We start from the raw sequence: 14,663 nt of genomic DNA, 5'->3' as shown, positions 1-14,663 counted from the left end.
TTTTCTGTGAGTTTCCATCATGAATGGATTTTGAATTTTGTCTAATGGTTGTTTTTTGTATTTATTGAGGCGATGGTATGATTTTTCTCCTTTTCTCTGTTAATGTGATGAATTATACAAATTTGTTCAGATGTTGAGCCAACCTTGCATTCTTGAGGCAAATATCATTTGGTTATTATGTGATATTGTAGTAGATCTGGAAATGTATCACTCTGATGTGGTGAGGCTCTCTCAGCAAAGGCTGATTCTGAAGGAACTGAAAGAGGATGCTGTTTGTGGACTTCACTCCCTGCAGATGGGCAGCATTCCCCAAAGGGGAATTCTATCAGATGATAGAACACATGCAATGCATTTTGGATGGGGATGGAAGTAGAGCAAGGGAAGCAGAAACTGAACTCAGCTTTGTCTACCTGTGCTCACCAACCCATTTCTACTAGCAACCAACAAATTAAAATGAAGAAGCTCTGTTAAGAGGATATTCTTCCACAGTTTAACTAGATGAATTAATACTACCAAGTTGATTTCATCTACACAAAATGGTAATAGATGTCAGTCTGTGTTACAAGGGGCTCTGGAAAAAATGTTTCTATTGCAAATAAACTTATAATAATGCTGTTTTATTTCTTCTGGAAAACAATTGGCATTTTCCTAGTGAGAACCAATACTTGATACACTAAAAGCTAATGACTTTCAAGTTTGATCATAGCTACCTGTTCTTTCATTTGCTTTGTTGACACAAATGCTTTCTTCTATTTTCACTTAGTCAAACTCCAGAGAAGTGTTTTGACTATTAACAAGGTGGTTCGTCTAGACCCAGATTGTTTATGTCAATCTGAGAATCTATGCATTGCCTAATCCCACAACTGGGAATAATAAAAAAACAGCTGAGCACAAATAGATATTGGAATGCTTTCTTGCTTTTCATGAGTCAGGGATTTATAGTAATTGCCTCATTAAATAGTTTGAAGAAAAGTGGATTCCTAGAACTTCACCCACTGTAAGACCCTAATAGAAAAAAAACTTTAAAACAAATATAAATGATTTTTAGACCAAATATCTTCAGGTATTATTCATAACTCACTCTCACTGGGAACCATCATGGATTTATTTATATATGTATTTAAAAAATTCTTATTAACATGCGTTTTTCATAAGCATGCACATGATATGTACTGTTAAAAAACATTGCAAGTGCGTTGGTTTTGTGGAACTCTTAATTTCAGCTCAAGTCATGGTTTCAGGATTGTCAGATCGAGACCTGTATGGGGCTCTGCATTGGGCATGGAGCCTGCTTAAGATTCTCTCTCTCTCCCTCTGTCCTACCCCTTCCCCACCTTAATAAATAAAAAAATAAATAAATAAAGCAAGCAAGCAAGGAAATGATGCAATCCCATATTAAGGCATCTAATAACTACCATTTATCCACTTAGTGAGTTAGGTGTTTGAACTTTAATCAGATAACTGTCTTAGTTATCTGCATGACTCCTACTTCCAGAGATCTGGTTGGATTAGGGCAATGTCATTTAATTCCCAAATTAAGCTGAATGTTTTGGTAATGTTACTATGCCTGTAGCCAGTATGATTAGCTGTTAGCTGCTCTTGTTAGACTATCATGTTCCACACTGCCAACAGTTGCAGGTCTTATAAAAAAAAAAATGTAATGGTACTGGTGAAACCACCAACTTAAAAACAAAGTGATTACAGTCTTGAGGTTTGAGCCTATGTATGGAAAGTGTTTCTGAAATTAGAGAAAACAGTTATTTTGATATTTTTATCCAATAATACATATTAATCAAGACCTTTTCAATAATCAAGACTATACATGGTAGCTGATTTTATGGACTGAGTTTAGAAAAGAAAAATTCTTTTTCTATGTTTTCAAACACTGGAAATGATTTTAGAATGAGTTACAATTTCCAATTCCAGTTATATTAAGAACTTCCAAAACTGGTGAAAAAGAAATTTGAACTGTGAATTCAATAAAAATACAAATTTTGAATGAACACTTTTATAGTTTGGAGAGGATCAAAAAGAAATAAATTTGTGATCATTACCTGTTCCCATTCCATTCCCTTTGGGTGTCCTACTGGGTTTGAGTCTACTAGGTCTTGTAGTTGTCTTATTCAGAACTGTAATAAAGTGGGAAAGAAATAGGTTAGAAATTTTCTCGTTAAAACCTTGCAGCCAAGGCAAACAGAAGTTCCCAGAGAATTGGAAGTCATTTAACTAAGCAACAGAAAAAATGATCGCTTACCAAAAACTATTGTTTAAAATATGGAAACCGCAAGTCTGGTTTAAAAATCATAGACTTGAATGTGGGAAGAATGACCTGATTTTTTACTCTGAGGTGATCACTGGCTTGAAGAACTAACTGGCAAGGGAATTTATAGGTCTAAACGGGAAATCCCTCAGAAATCTATTTCTAAGCACTAGATACATTTCAAAACAGAACTGAAGAAAGATCAGGACTACATATATATCCAATGAAAAACCAAAACTTGAAGCATCTTTACATGCCAAGGCCTTAATTCATGACTCATAAGTTGGTGGGTCTTTTGCAGAGGTCTCTACATACAGGTGTTCCCTCTTAACCTGGTACAAGTTCACTGTTGAACATAGAGTATGATGAAGTCATTTTAATTTCTCTTCTGCTCTATGGAGAGCCAGAGCATTGCCAGTGCTTTAAGAGGTCACTTGTCATATCCTCTGGAAGACTCTTCAAGGAAAAGCACAAAGTATATTGTGGTTGGGAGAGCAAGCTCTGGAGCCAGAATTTCTTGCCTTCAAATCTACTTCCTACCTCTTTTCATGCTTTGGCTTCCTCAACTGTACCCCACAAGACACATGGCAAGCTCTCAGTCAATGTTAGCCATTGTTGTTATGGTTTCATTATTGTGTATAAACCTTTACTATAACCAGCCACACATTAAGCTCATGGTACAGAGGGCACATGGAGATGTATTTGTTTATAAGAGATGTCTGTGCCTTATTACCTTTGGGTCTTGGAAGATTACTGCCAACCCACCCCACAGAACACACACACACACACACACACACACACACACACACACACACAACCACACGGAATCTGCAGAAACTGAAGTATAAAAATGATTTCTTTTCCCATATGCCCAGAGAGATGTAGATGAAGAACATTAATTTATAAGCCAGCTTCATTATTTAGAACTTTAAGACAACTTAGAATTGCAGCAACAAAATGTCAGTGTCTTTGGTACATCTTGTGCTTTAGCACAGGAACAATTTACATGAACCAGATCAGCCTCTCCAAGTTAACTTTTCCTTAACAAACTCCAGTGACAGAGATCCTAGAACTTTTGGAGAATTCAATAAATGTAAAGTATTTTCCAATGCTTATCATTTTTATCGCATATGACCTATAAAATATGTGCATATGTGTGTGTGGGTTTTATTTTCTGAAGGAATCAAGGAAATATGTTCTCCCAGAACAAGCATCTTTTATAGTAGAATAGACCATCTCTTCTTAAATATTATTTGAGAGCTAGTAATATCTGAATAGCTAACTCTAATTCTTTTCCTATAATTTCAATAGAAAACTGAAGGAGTATGTGTAAGATTTACACACAGATGCTATTCTAAAAATACTTCTTTACTGATAAATTTCCTTGGGAGTCTTTATATCTGGTCATCCTTAAAAACATTAGTCACGGGGCACCTGGGTGGCTCAGTGGGTTAAGCCTCTGCCTTCAGCTCAGGTTGTGATCCCAGCATCCTGGGATCGAGCCCCATATCGGGCTCTCAGCTTGGTGGGAAGCCTGCTTCTCCCTCTCCCACTCCCCCTGCTTATGTTCCCTCTCTCGCTCTCTCAAATAAATAAATAAAATCTTAAAAAAAAAAACATTAGTCACATTTTATCATTACCATAGATTCATTATTACCTCTCCACAAGGATTTGAATTTCTGCATATCTTTTATTGCCATTTAGAGATATATATCCCTCCCTTGGTGTATGCTATTGTTTCAATACATTTTATACCTTCTCAGGTGTGCTGATTATTTAGGTCATTGGAAAGAGAAACAACTTACCGGGTCTGATGTGTGCTTTGTCCGGTATTCTGGGCCTCACAGGAGTAGTATACAATCTGTGTGGTGCTGAAACAGAGGAAAGGCTTTGTATTTAATCATCAACTTTCCATTAAATGGGGAGTTAGTATCCTAGGGACTAGCAACTCATACACTTTGCATGGAAGTAGAAAGGATGTTCTGAAACCTGCAATTATGCATCACAGCATTGCTGCTAAAGGAAAATAAAACAAGCATACATATTCATGACTGGAAATAAAGGCACAGAGTGAGCTAAGTCATTTGTAACGTGTGTCAAAGATTAGTCTTCATTTCGTCCATGTTTCTCAAAGGCATTTTATTTTGCGCAATGGTTGTTAACATGGTAAACATATAAGCCAACCATCCATCCATCCATCCATCCATCCATCCACATCTCTCAATTAGGAAGTCATAGTGGAATATTATTTTGGTCAAGAAGACAGGTAATCTCAAAAATTGAAAAAGTATTTTTAAGTAGGTTAAAAGATTAGGAATGCTGGTCTCTATCAAACTGTCCTAGCTCATAACCCTGAAATGAATACTCACTTAGTCCTATCCATTAAAGCTTTAGGAATGGGAGACAATGATCTTTGTTGCTCTGCCTATCAAGAGAGGATGAGCAAGGAGCAAGAAACTGGGGCAAGTCCTGGAAGCAACACACCACCTTGTCATTTCCTGGTCCTGTTATTCAGGGCCTGCATGGTGAGGACTCCTAATGAAGACTTGCTGAATAAATTTAAAAAATGAGCGACATTGTAGCAGGCAAACTCATGAGAAACTAAGCTGAAATCCGTTTGCTTCCTAAGGTTTTAAAGTGTGCTCCCTTCCCTCCTCTCCTCACCTTCAACATACCACACTGCCTCCTTAACACCACCCTGCTGGTAATGCTTTAGCTAAGACTGGAAAAAATTTTTCTTGCAAACTATGTAAGTAGATTACATCGTTTTGATGATTTTGTTCACATCTTAAGTGGGTATTTATATAATCATAAATCAGCAATTCTTTTCCTACCAAGTTAAAAAAAAATACACCTGTGAAATAGATTATAATGCAGCTCATTTATAAGCTTCCAGTGTGAAGACTGATGAGCAGAATTTTGCCATATTTCAAGCCAAAAACAGCAGAAATATACTGAAATTCCTCATAGGTTTATCGTGGGCCTTTCAAAGTGTTGCAGCTAGGGTGAGCAGAGGCACTGATGTTATAAAAAACTAATTCTCATTACACCCTCAAATGGTGTCATGATGATTTACAAAGGTTTTTGTTCAAAATTCTCTTTGATAGTGGTAGGATTCCCTGTGAATTGAATCTATTTCAGTTTTTCATCTTAATTTCTTCAATGTTAAAATGTTTTAGCTCAAAGAAATACAAGGATCTTGGTTCTTATTATTCTTCTTCTAGGACAAATATTCATTTTTAAACTTTAGATAGGAAAGGTATATAAAGCAGAACACAGACATAATCAGGACTATACTTGGTATTTCAAAGCCATAGGATCAGAATTTTTGCTTTTTTTCCCCACAATCTTTACTCAAATCTAGATAGACTTTTTCATACCAGTGCTAGAATATAACTTCAGTTTAGACTGTGAGTTACTCATACAGTTCATCACTAAATAACACAAGGCCTTTAGAAAACTGCTCTAGGGTTTTAATTTTAAACTGAAAGAAAAAGAAAGAAAAGGAGCTTTGTGAACATACGTCCACATAGTTTTTAGTGACTAATAATTTTAAAGGATGCTTTTGTACCAGTTTTATAAAAACCTATTTAAGAAGAGCATTAAGAAATACTACATGAAGTTAACATCAAAACTAAACAAATAGGATTATAGGAGAAACACCTTGAAGGTGTCATGTTCTGCCCAGCACAGAGAGAGGGTAAGGAAGACATAACTTTCCCTGGGGTTGGGGGGCAGGGATAAGGGAGTGGAAACAAGTAAAATAAACAGTGTACCCAAAGTATCTCTAGTCAAGCGAGTTTCTATTACAGTTTGAGAAAGGCAAAGAAGAGCATGAGTATTTCAGGGTTTTGGTTACGGCATGCTGCAGGGATTGTCTCAGCAAAGGAGCAAGGGTGTCACAGAGAAATGGGGTTGGAGATTCTATTAGCAGGCTCATGCTGTCGGTTTTTGACACAAAGTTTTTTTGGAGGCCTTGGGTCCCATCATGGAGGTTGGGATATCAAAGAGCCACACAGATCATGGTCCACACATGGGGAGAGTATAAAGACCAAGAGGAACCATTTCGCCTCCCAGCACCTCTCTCAAAATGCCCAGGGCTGCCTTATGCCTCTAATGCCTGATGTTAAAAATACAATACAACAAATGAAATCTTGCCATTTGCGACGACGTGGATGGAACTAGAGCATATCATGCTTAGTGAAATAAGTCAGTCGGAGAAAGACAACTATCATATGATCTCCCTGATATGAGGACATGGAGAAGCAACATGGGGGGGGTAGGGGGATAGGAGAAGAATAAATGAAACAAGATGGGATTGGGAGGGTGACAAACCATAAATGACTCTTAATCTCACAAAACAAACTGGGGGTTGCTGGGGGGAGGTGGGATTGGGAGAGGGGGAGGGGGCTATGGACATTGGGGAGGGGAGGCAAACCATAAGAGACTATGGACTCTGAAAAACAACCTGAGGGTTTTGAAGGGTCAGGGGTGGGAGGTTGGGGCAACCTGAGGGTTTTGAAGGGTCAGGGGTGGGAGGTTGGGGGAACAGGTGGTGGGTAATAGGGAGGGCACGTTTTGTATGGAGCACTGGGTGTTGTGCAAAAAGAATGAATACTGTTACGCTGAAAAAATAAAATGGAAAAAAAACACAAATAAAACTAAGAAAATATAAAAAAAAATACAATATAACAAAACAGTTGACTGACTACTCCACAAAGCTCAGGCACACTTTTATGAAGGTTTTATGAGGGTGACCCTAGTGATGCACAGCATGGCTTTGTGAAAGTGAGCCCTGAGGATAAAGTGGGACTATGGTGTTGGACCAGATGGTGAATGCTACTCCCATCCTTATGATAGGTTCTTTCCTAGGGTGTTCTTTGTCACCTCATATCAGTGAAGGCCCTGTGAGTTCACTTTAAAGATTCTTGGTCCAAGCCTAGAAAAGTAGGAACCTTAGGGCAGCACAATTTAGGCTCAAGCTAATGATCCTCAGAACATACAGGACCTCGTATAAATATGTTAAGACGTTTCATATAATGATATCAGATCCTGGATATACACCCCATCAGCTATGAAATTCCTATGTGGTAGAACCATGTTCTAGAAAGAATTTGATAAAAATTCCACATACACTAGTAATGGTGATACAGTATTGACATTCCCACTGAAGTTTAACAAAAGCAAAGCAAGGAAAAAACAGGCCTCTAATCTTTTATTCTCAATTCTGAAATCCATAAAGCTTTAAAAAGCTGTAATCTTTTCTTCATCTGGCAACATAACCTGAACTGAATAGTCTTTTTTATGTTGCTTATTAAAAATATTTACATATTTTGCTGCAAAAACAATGTATTTCATTATGGGATTCCAACTACCTTCTATAAAGTAAGACATTAATTGCTTCTATTAAGCAAAAACATAAAAAATAAACCTACAAAAATGAGGATGTGTTATGGATGTGACATGATTGACCATCAGTTGTTAATACTGGAAGCTGGTCTTGAGGACGTGGGAGGGCTGTCATTATGTTAGGTTTCTTCTGTGTGGATGCATAAATAAATAGAAACTTAATAAATAGGAGGGTAATAAGGTAAGTAACAAACATTTAAAACATATAAAAAATGAAACCAAACTAGTAAAAGATTGAGAACATTTATAAGAACTATCCTATGCCATAAAGTGTTCTAGTCCTCTTTAGAATATGTACTGCTCTACTTATTATAAAATATCTTAAAATCAGATTTTTTATAATTTTTCTTATTTCAAATTTCTTATACCAAATATTCTCCACAAATTATAACTGACAATAAATAAAATAAATGTGTCTTCTAACTTCTTAAAAAAAAGTTTACTTTTGTCTTTTGGGCTTCCTGCCATATGAAAGATGTAGAGGTGAACAAAAAGGATCATTTAGAACAGAAAGAAAAAAAATCCAAAATACCAGAAATCCACAGCTGGTTATAACCTAAGTAGGATAGAAAAATATACAAAGGATAGACTTCTGAGAACATGGAGATAGAGCTTTGTGTACGCAGGTTCATTTCCCAAGAAGCAGAAAGGAAGAAATAAAGGAAATAGCCCCCAAACCTTCCCTTAATATTTAAATATAAGTTGTCTTAAAAAAATTGATTCTTCTCCTTACTAGTTTCCTTTCTCAGGTTACAGTATCAATGTGCTTATGTAATAGAGGAGATGGGACAGAGGGAGGCAGAGAGAGAGCATGAGGAAGGATGGGGAGAGGGAGAAGAATGGGAAAGAAAAAAAAGCTAATACGGATTCTTATTTATCAGATGTGGAAAATGAGACAAATGAAGATTAAACAAACTAAAAAAGCATGGTGGGAAGAGGCTTTCATTCTCAGTTCTCAGCATCACATGGTCAACCCTACATTCAAAGCAAAGTTCTAATTAAATAAACTGTCTTTCCTACATTCAAGCGATGTACATATAAATATTCTTATTCAGCTGATATTCTGCACCTGTATTAATTTACTGTGATGAAAACAGACATTCTGAAAAGAAAATTTTTTTCCTCATTAAAAATGAAAATAAATAGTTTACTATACAGAAGTGGGGATATAGCATTACCCTGAGTTGTCACCAATTCGGTTGTTAGTGGAATCTTAGTTGTGAAGAATTTTTGAGTGGATTGGTCAGTTTCTGCTGGGAAGAAACACAGTAAGATTGGTGGTTTTCAGTAATTATCATCATGAACATATCAAAAAAACCCACACTTCTTTCTGCCCCATGGGAAATTGCATTTATAAGTATGCCTTATCATCACAAAATTTGAAGGTTAAAGGTACATTTAAAAAAGTCATTTATTATATTTGCTATCTTCTGTCCTATTCTTTTAATGATTATTATAAGGATTTCCAAAAACTTTTAGTTCACAATTACTATTTTATGATCCGGGAGAGTTACAAACTGTGTCTCTCAACTGCTTTTATATATTACTGTCTTCATGCCTCCCCTCTATTCTATAAACTCCACAAGTTATTCATGTGAACTGGAAAAGAAATACATGGTATGAAAATAGGTACTTTACACTGTATGAGAATAAATATTCTTCTATTTATGTGATGTGAGAGTCAAAGTTTATTGACATAGACACATTGTTTTATTGACAAAGACACATTGTTCTGGCAAAATAAGAAAACTAAGTGTGGCACTACTTCTACTTCCATATTATCTTTAAGTAATCACAGCATCATATGGACACAGGAAATTACTTTTCCACTTTACCACACCTTGTATCCAAGAAAATACTTGAGGCATAGAATACACTCTTGTCTTTTTTTTTTCTGCCCTGGTTTATAATCTGGACTCTGGTCATAACAGATATACTTGTGACCATTGGCAGGTGATGGCTCTTACTTCAATAAACCAAGGTACATTAAAATAAAATAGGCTGTAGAAGCTACATAGCATATCTAGCAATGGTTCTTGAAAAGTACTTTTGACTTTGTGGTCATGGGGGATATTCACTTTGTGGATATGGCTAGAATAGATGAATATTTGAAAATTAGGGTGTGTTGCTCAGTTTTAAATTTGTGCCTTTGAAAAGGATTTCATTTTAAAATATTTTCTGTAACTTCATCTCAGTACACACACACAAAGGATAGATTTATTTGAAAAGGGGTGAAGGGAGGAAAATAAGGCCACTGATTTAAACACAGTTAGATATATTTTGGACAGGGCAGAGGAATCAACAAACACAAGCTGGGAATTCTTGATTTCTCACTCATTTTCAATCAAGGGTCAGACAAACTGGGGTTTTCCATGCCATGAAAGCCTTGGTACTGAACTGAAAGCATGGCTCACTCACCCCCACCAACCTTCCAGATGCACCTGGCCATCCTTGTTTCTCCAGAGGAGGCACATGCTCATCCCATTAGCCTGACCACCATTCTCTGAAATGCCTCTCTCCCATCTATCTTTAACCTGAAAGAACCCTTCACATCTTTAACTTCAACTCTCACTCCAGCTTGAAAATCTGGTGTAAATATTGCCTCCTCCCCTGATGCACCTAGTATTTGGCTTCTTTAACACGTTGCTCATTTCTCTACCACACTTGTTTGTACAACACTGGGGTGAATCCCAGGAGCTCTGGTGACTGAGTATGCAGGTTCCAATCCAGCTCTAACATTAGCTGTGTGACTTAGCCCAATTTTTAAATATCTTTATGCCTCAATTCTCTAATCTATAAAATGGGGCAAGTAATAGAATCTACCTCAGCATTGTGGGATTTAAATGAAAGCATTACACATAGTGCACTGGGGGACAATGAAAAAGCACTATTATCACTAATCCTGTTTTTTCATATTAGATGCTGAGCTCTCCAGAGTAAGGACTCCCCCTTAAAAACAGTTTCTTTTTTAGAACTCCCATTGTTTAACATTTCACTCAACACCCATAAAATACTCAATAAATTGAAAATGAAATTTTTCTTCCCAAAGGTGGTTTCAAATATGTAAAAAAAGCAACCAAAAAGTATAGCAGTGATACACTTTGGGAACATTCCTCTCTTTGAACAGTTAAAATTTTGTTGAGACATTTTAAAATATTCTCATTTTCAATTGAAAACCAGCATAAATATTAGAAGGACAAATATACATTTAATGTAAAAGAATCAAGTGAATGGAATGGATTTTTTTATAATGGTAAAAAGAGACCCTCTATTGTTAAGAATCATTGATATGCACAATGTACACATAGCTACTTCAAAGGCAATCTCTGAAATGTAGGTCCTTATTGGGCTGAAATATGAAAAATAAATTTACCCAGAGTGGTTTTCAGTTCCTCTTCACCAGTACTTGGTGAAATCATGGGTATAAAAGGACTGCCTCGTGTCTCTAAAGGAGCTGCAAAAGAAAAGCACAAGTGTTGTAAATCTTTAGATGCAAAAGCCAGCACCAGACCAGAATATTACATGAGATTCCTTCATTTGACACAGAAAAATGAAAACATGAAATGGGTCATGAAGAAGAAAGATGTACACAGAACCTTCAGGAAAGTGACTGTGGAATATAAGAATAATGGTTCTCAACTGTTTTTTTTTTTCCTCTCCCCCACTAGGACAGATAAGAAATAACATTCATGGCTTGACACACTTCATGACCATCCCTGGTTAAGATGGGGTATGAGTTAGAAACAGTCCTGTTCTGTTAGCACAGCTCTCACTCTCTCTCTCTCCCTCCCATTCAAGAGAACATACAGGGTTATAAAAGTGAGTGAAAATATTCATTATTGCAGTGGTCATCTGAAGTCTCCTCAAGTTTATTTTTGAAAGTAAACCATTGGCAAATTTCAGTATTTTGGTCAACATTAAAAATAATTACTTGTCAGAACCTTTCCTAATTTGTCATGTGCTAGTGTGTTGTAGCACTACAGCTGAGAACCATTAAACATGCAGAAAATGTTAACTAGATGGGCATGAGCATGTGGACTCATTCTGAACATGGAAGTAAATGAAGTAGATACAAATGAACTCAGTAATGAGTGGTCTTAAGTTGGTCTTCAGAACAAAGCCTTTACAACAGTGAAGACATTGCTATTGTATTTTGCAAAGAGCAAGAGTAATGAGAATGAGATGATGAGGTGGATTGAGAAGAGATGATGTGTCAATATGACAAACTGAGAAAGACCTGAAATTGGACCATAGTAAAGAAAACAATTAGAGGTGGTTGGTAGAGGAAAACCATTACCTATTGTTGTCTCTGGTGGATCAATTCTAAAGGTAACAGGTTGCAGAACTAGGCCAAAAGCAAATCAAGGAAATATATTTATGAAAATTACTACTTGGTGAAGTAAACATAATTTCTGTGTTTATGCTTCTATTTGAACATTTAAACTTTCTCGAAGAATCATAATAAATATAAGAAAATTCTACATATTAGATGACACTTAGGAAAATTTAGCTAAAACTTCAAAGGTCTCAGAAAGCAGAGCCAGAGATGGAGAGGGAGCCACAAGGTGGAGCCACGAACCGGAGCCATGAGCCAGAGCCATGAGCCGGAGACACAAACCAGGCTGTCCAGGCACCCATGGAACCCGCAGCATGCCGGGGCTGGGACTGGCCTGGCTGAGCGTCCTGGTGCCACAACTGGAGGCAGGCACCACTCATGCCTGGGCCACCGTGCTCTTGGGCTCTGCTCTGGGGTGCACCTTGCCTGGATTGTGGTTGATATATTCAGCTATACATCCCCTCAACAAACTCTCACCAAAATAACTAGGAGGAGGAACACCCAACAGAGGAAAAATTCAGACTGTGCCCTCTGCCAGAGAACTATTGGATGTGGACATAAACAGTATGTCAGAAAGGGGTAACAATTATCCAAGCAATGGCTAGTTTGGAGAAGACCATTAGTGACAACATAGAATCTCTAAGTGCGGAAGTGAGAGCCAATCTGGCAGAAGTTAAAAATGCTATCAACATTCGGGTACACGTGCCCCTTCGGATCACTATGTTTGTATCTTTAGGGTAAATACCCAGTAGTGCAATTGCTGGGTCATAGGGTAGTTCTATTTTCAACATTTTGAGGAACCTCCATGCTGTTTTCCAGAGTGGTTGGACCAGCTTGCATTCCCACCAACAGTGGAGGAGGGTTCCCCTTTCTCCACATCCTCTCCAGCATCTGTCATTTCCTGACTTGTTAATTTTAGCCATTCTGACTGGTGTGAGGTGATATCTCATTGTGGTTTTGATTTGTATTTCCCTGATGCCGAGTGACGTGGAGCACTTTTTCATGTGTCTGTTGGCCGAAGCAACATGGGGGGGTAGGGGGATAGGAGAAGAATAAATGAAACAAGATGGGATTGGGAGGGAGACAAACCATAAATGACTCTTAATCTCACAAAACAAACTGGGGGTTGCTGGGGGGAGGTGGGATTGGGAGAGGGGGAGCGGGCTATGGACATTGGGGAGGGGAGGCGAACCATGGGAGACTATGGACTCTGAAAAACAACCTGAGGGTTTTGAAGGGTCAGGGGTGGGAGGTTGGGGGAACAGGTGGTGGGTAATGGGGAGGGCACGTTTTGCATGGAGCACTGGGTGTTGTGCAAAAAGAATGAATACTGTTACGCTGAAAAAATAAATAAAATGGAAAAAAAATGCTATCAATGAGATCCAATCTAAAATAATCTAAATACTCTATCAACTAGGGTAACTGAGGCAGAAGATTAAATTAGTGATCTAGAAGACAAACATAGAAAAGAAGGATCAGGAGGAGGCCTAGAACAAACAGTGTAGAAGCCATGAAAACAGAATTCGGGAAATAAATGACATTTCAATGTCAGAATTATTGGGTTCCCTGAGGGGATGGAGAAAGAGAGAAGACTAGAAGATATAGTTGAATACATTCTGGATGAAACTTTCCCTAATCTGAGGAATGGAACAAGTGTTAGTGTCCTAGAGGCAGAAAGGACACCCCCTAAGATCAATAAGTCTGGAAAGACAACCAGACACTTAATTGTGAAATTCATGAATCATAATTTCAGACAGGAGGTCTTAAGGGCAGCTAGGGGGATGAGATTCCTTATGTTCAGAGGAAGGATCATCAGAATAACATCGGACCTGTCCACAGAGATCCGGCAAGCCAGAAAGGGCTGACAAGACATATTCAGGACACTAAATGAGAAGAATATGCAGTCAAGAATACTTTATCTAGCAAGGCTGACATTCAGAATGGATGGAGAGATAAAGAATTTCCAAGACCAGCAAAGTTTAAAAGAGTATGTGACCACCAAGCCAGCACTACAAGAAATATTAAGAGAAGTTCTATAAAAGAAGGAAGAACTCAAAAGTGACACAGAGCAGAAATCTACAGAGACAATCTATAGAAACAAAGACCTCACAGGCAATATGATGTCAATAAAAACGTATCTTTCAATAATCACTTTCAACGTGAACGGCCTAAATGCTCCCATAAAATGCATAGGGTTGCAGATGGGATAAAACGATGGGACCCATCCATATGCTATCTACAAGAGACACATTTGGGACCTAAAGATACATCCAGACTGAAACTGAAAGGATGGGGAATCATCTTTCATGCCAATGGGCCTCAAAAGAAAGCTGGGGTAGTGATTCTCATATCAGATAAATTAGATTTTAAACTAAAACTGTAGTCAGAGATAAAGAAGGACACTACATCATTCTTGAAGGGTCTATTTACCAAGAAAATCTAACAATTGTAAATATTTATGCCCCTAATATGGGAGCAGCCAACTACATAAGCCAACTGTTAATCAAATAAAGAGTCATATTGATATGAATACATTAATTGTAGGGGATCTTAACGTGCCACTCTCAATAACAGACAGATCATCCACGCAGAAAATCAATAAATAAACAAGAGCATTGAATGACACATTGGACCAGATGGACCTCATAGATATATACA

The 14,663-nt window shown here is 37.6% G+C and overlaps 1 protein-coding gene across 43 annotated transcripts in view; it reads right to left on the bottom strand.

Annotated features, from left to right (window-relative positions):
- Positions 1 to 14,663, bottom strand: part of LOC123940940 (ABI family member 3 binding protein) — a 257,004-nt gene that overhangs the window by 55,188 nt on the left and 187,153 nt on the right. For 33 of the 43 annotated variants that reach the window (XM_046003947.1, XM_046003960.1, XM_046003949.1 and 30 more), the window contains 5 exons: positions 11,967 to 12,014; positions 11,043 to 11,123; positions 8,848 to 8,922; positions 4,066 to 4,131; positions 2,055 to 2,129 (listed from right to left, as the gene is read on the bottom strand). In XM_046003947.1, coding sequence (XP_045859903.1) covers positions 2,055 to 2,129; positions 4,066 to 4,131; positions 8,848 to 8,922; positions 11,043 to 11,123; positions 11,967 to 12,014 — 345 coding nt within the window. The remainder of the gene's footprint in view (positions 1 to 2,054; positions 2,130 to 4,065; positions 4,132 to 8,847; positions 8,923 to 11,042; positions 11,124 to 11,966; positions 12,015 to 14,663) is intronic. The other 10 variants (XM_046003951.1, XM_046003968.1, XM_046003989.1 and 7 more) reach the window with 5 other exon arrangements.

This window comes from Meles meles, chromosome 4 (assembly GCF_922984935.1).
Source record: "Meles meles chromosome 4, mMelMel3.1 paternal haplotype, whole genome shotgun sequence".
Classification (NCBI taxonomy): Eukaryota; Metazoa; Chordata; class Mammalia; order Carnivora; family Mustelidae; genus Meles; species Meles meles.
This window is presented reverse-complemented; position numbering and strand designations above follow the sequence as displayed.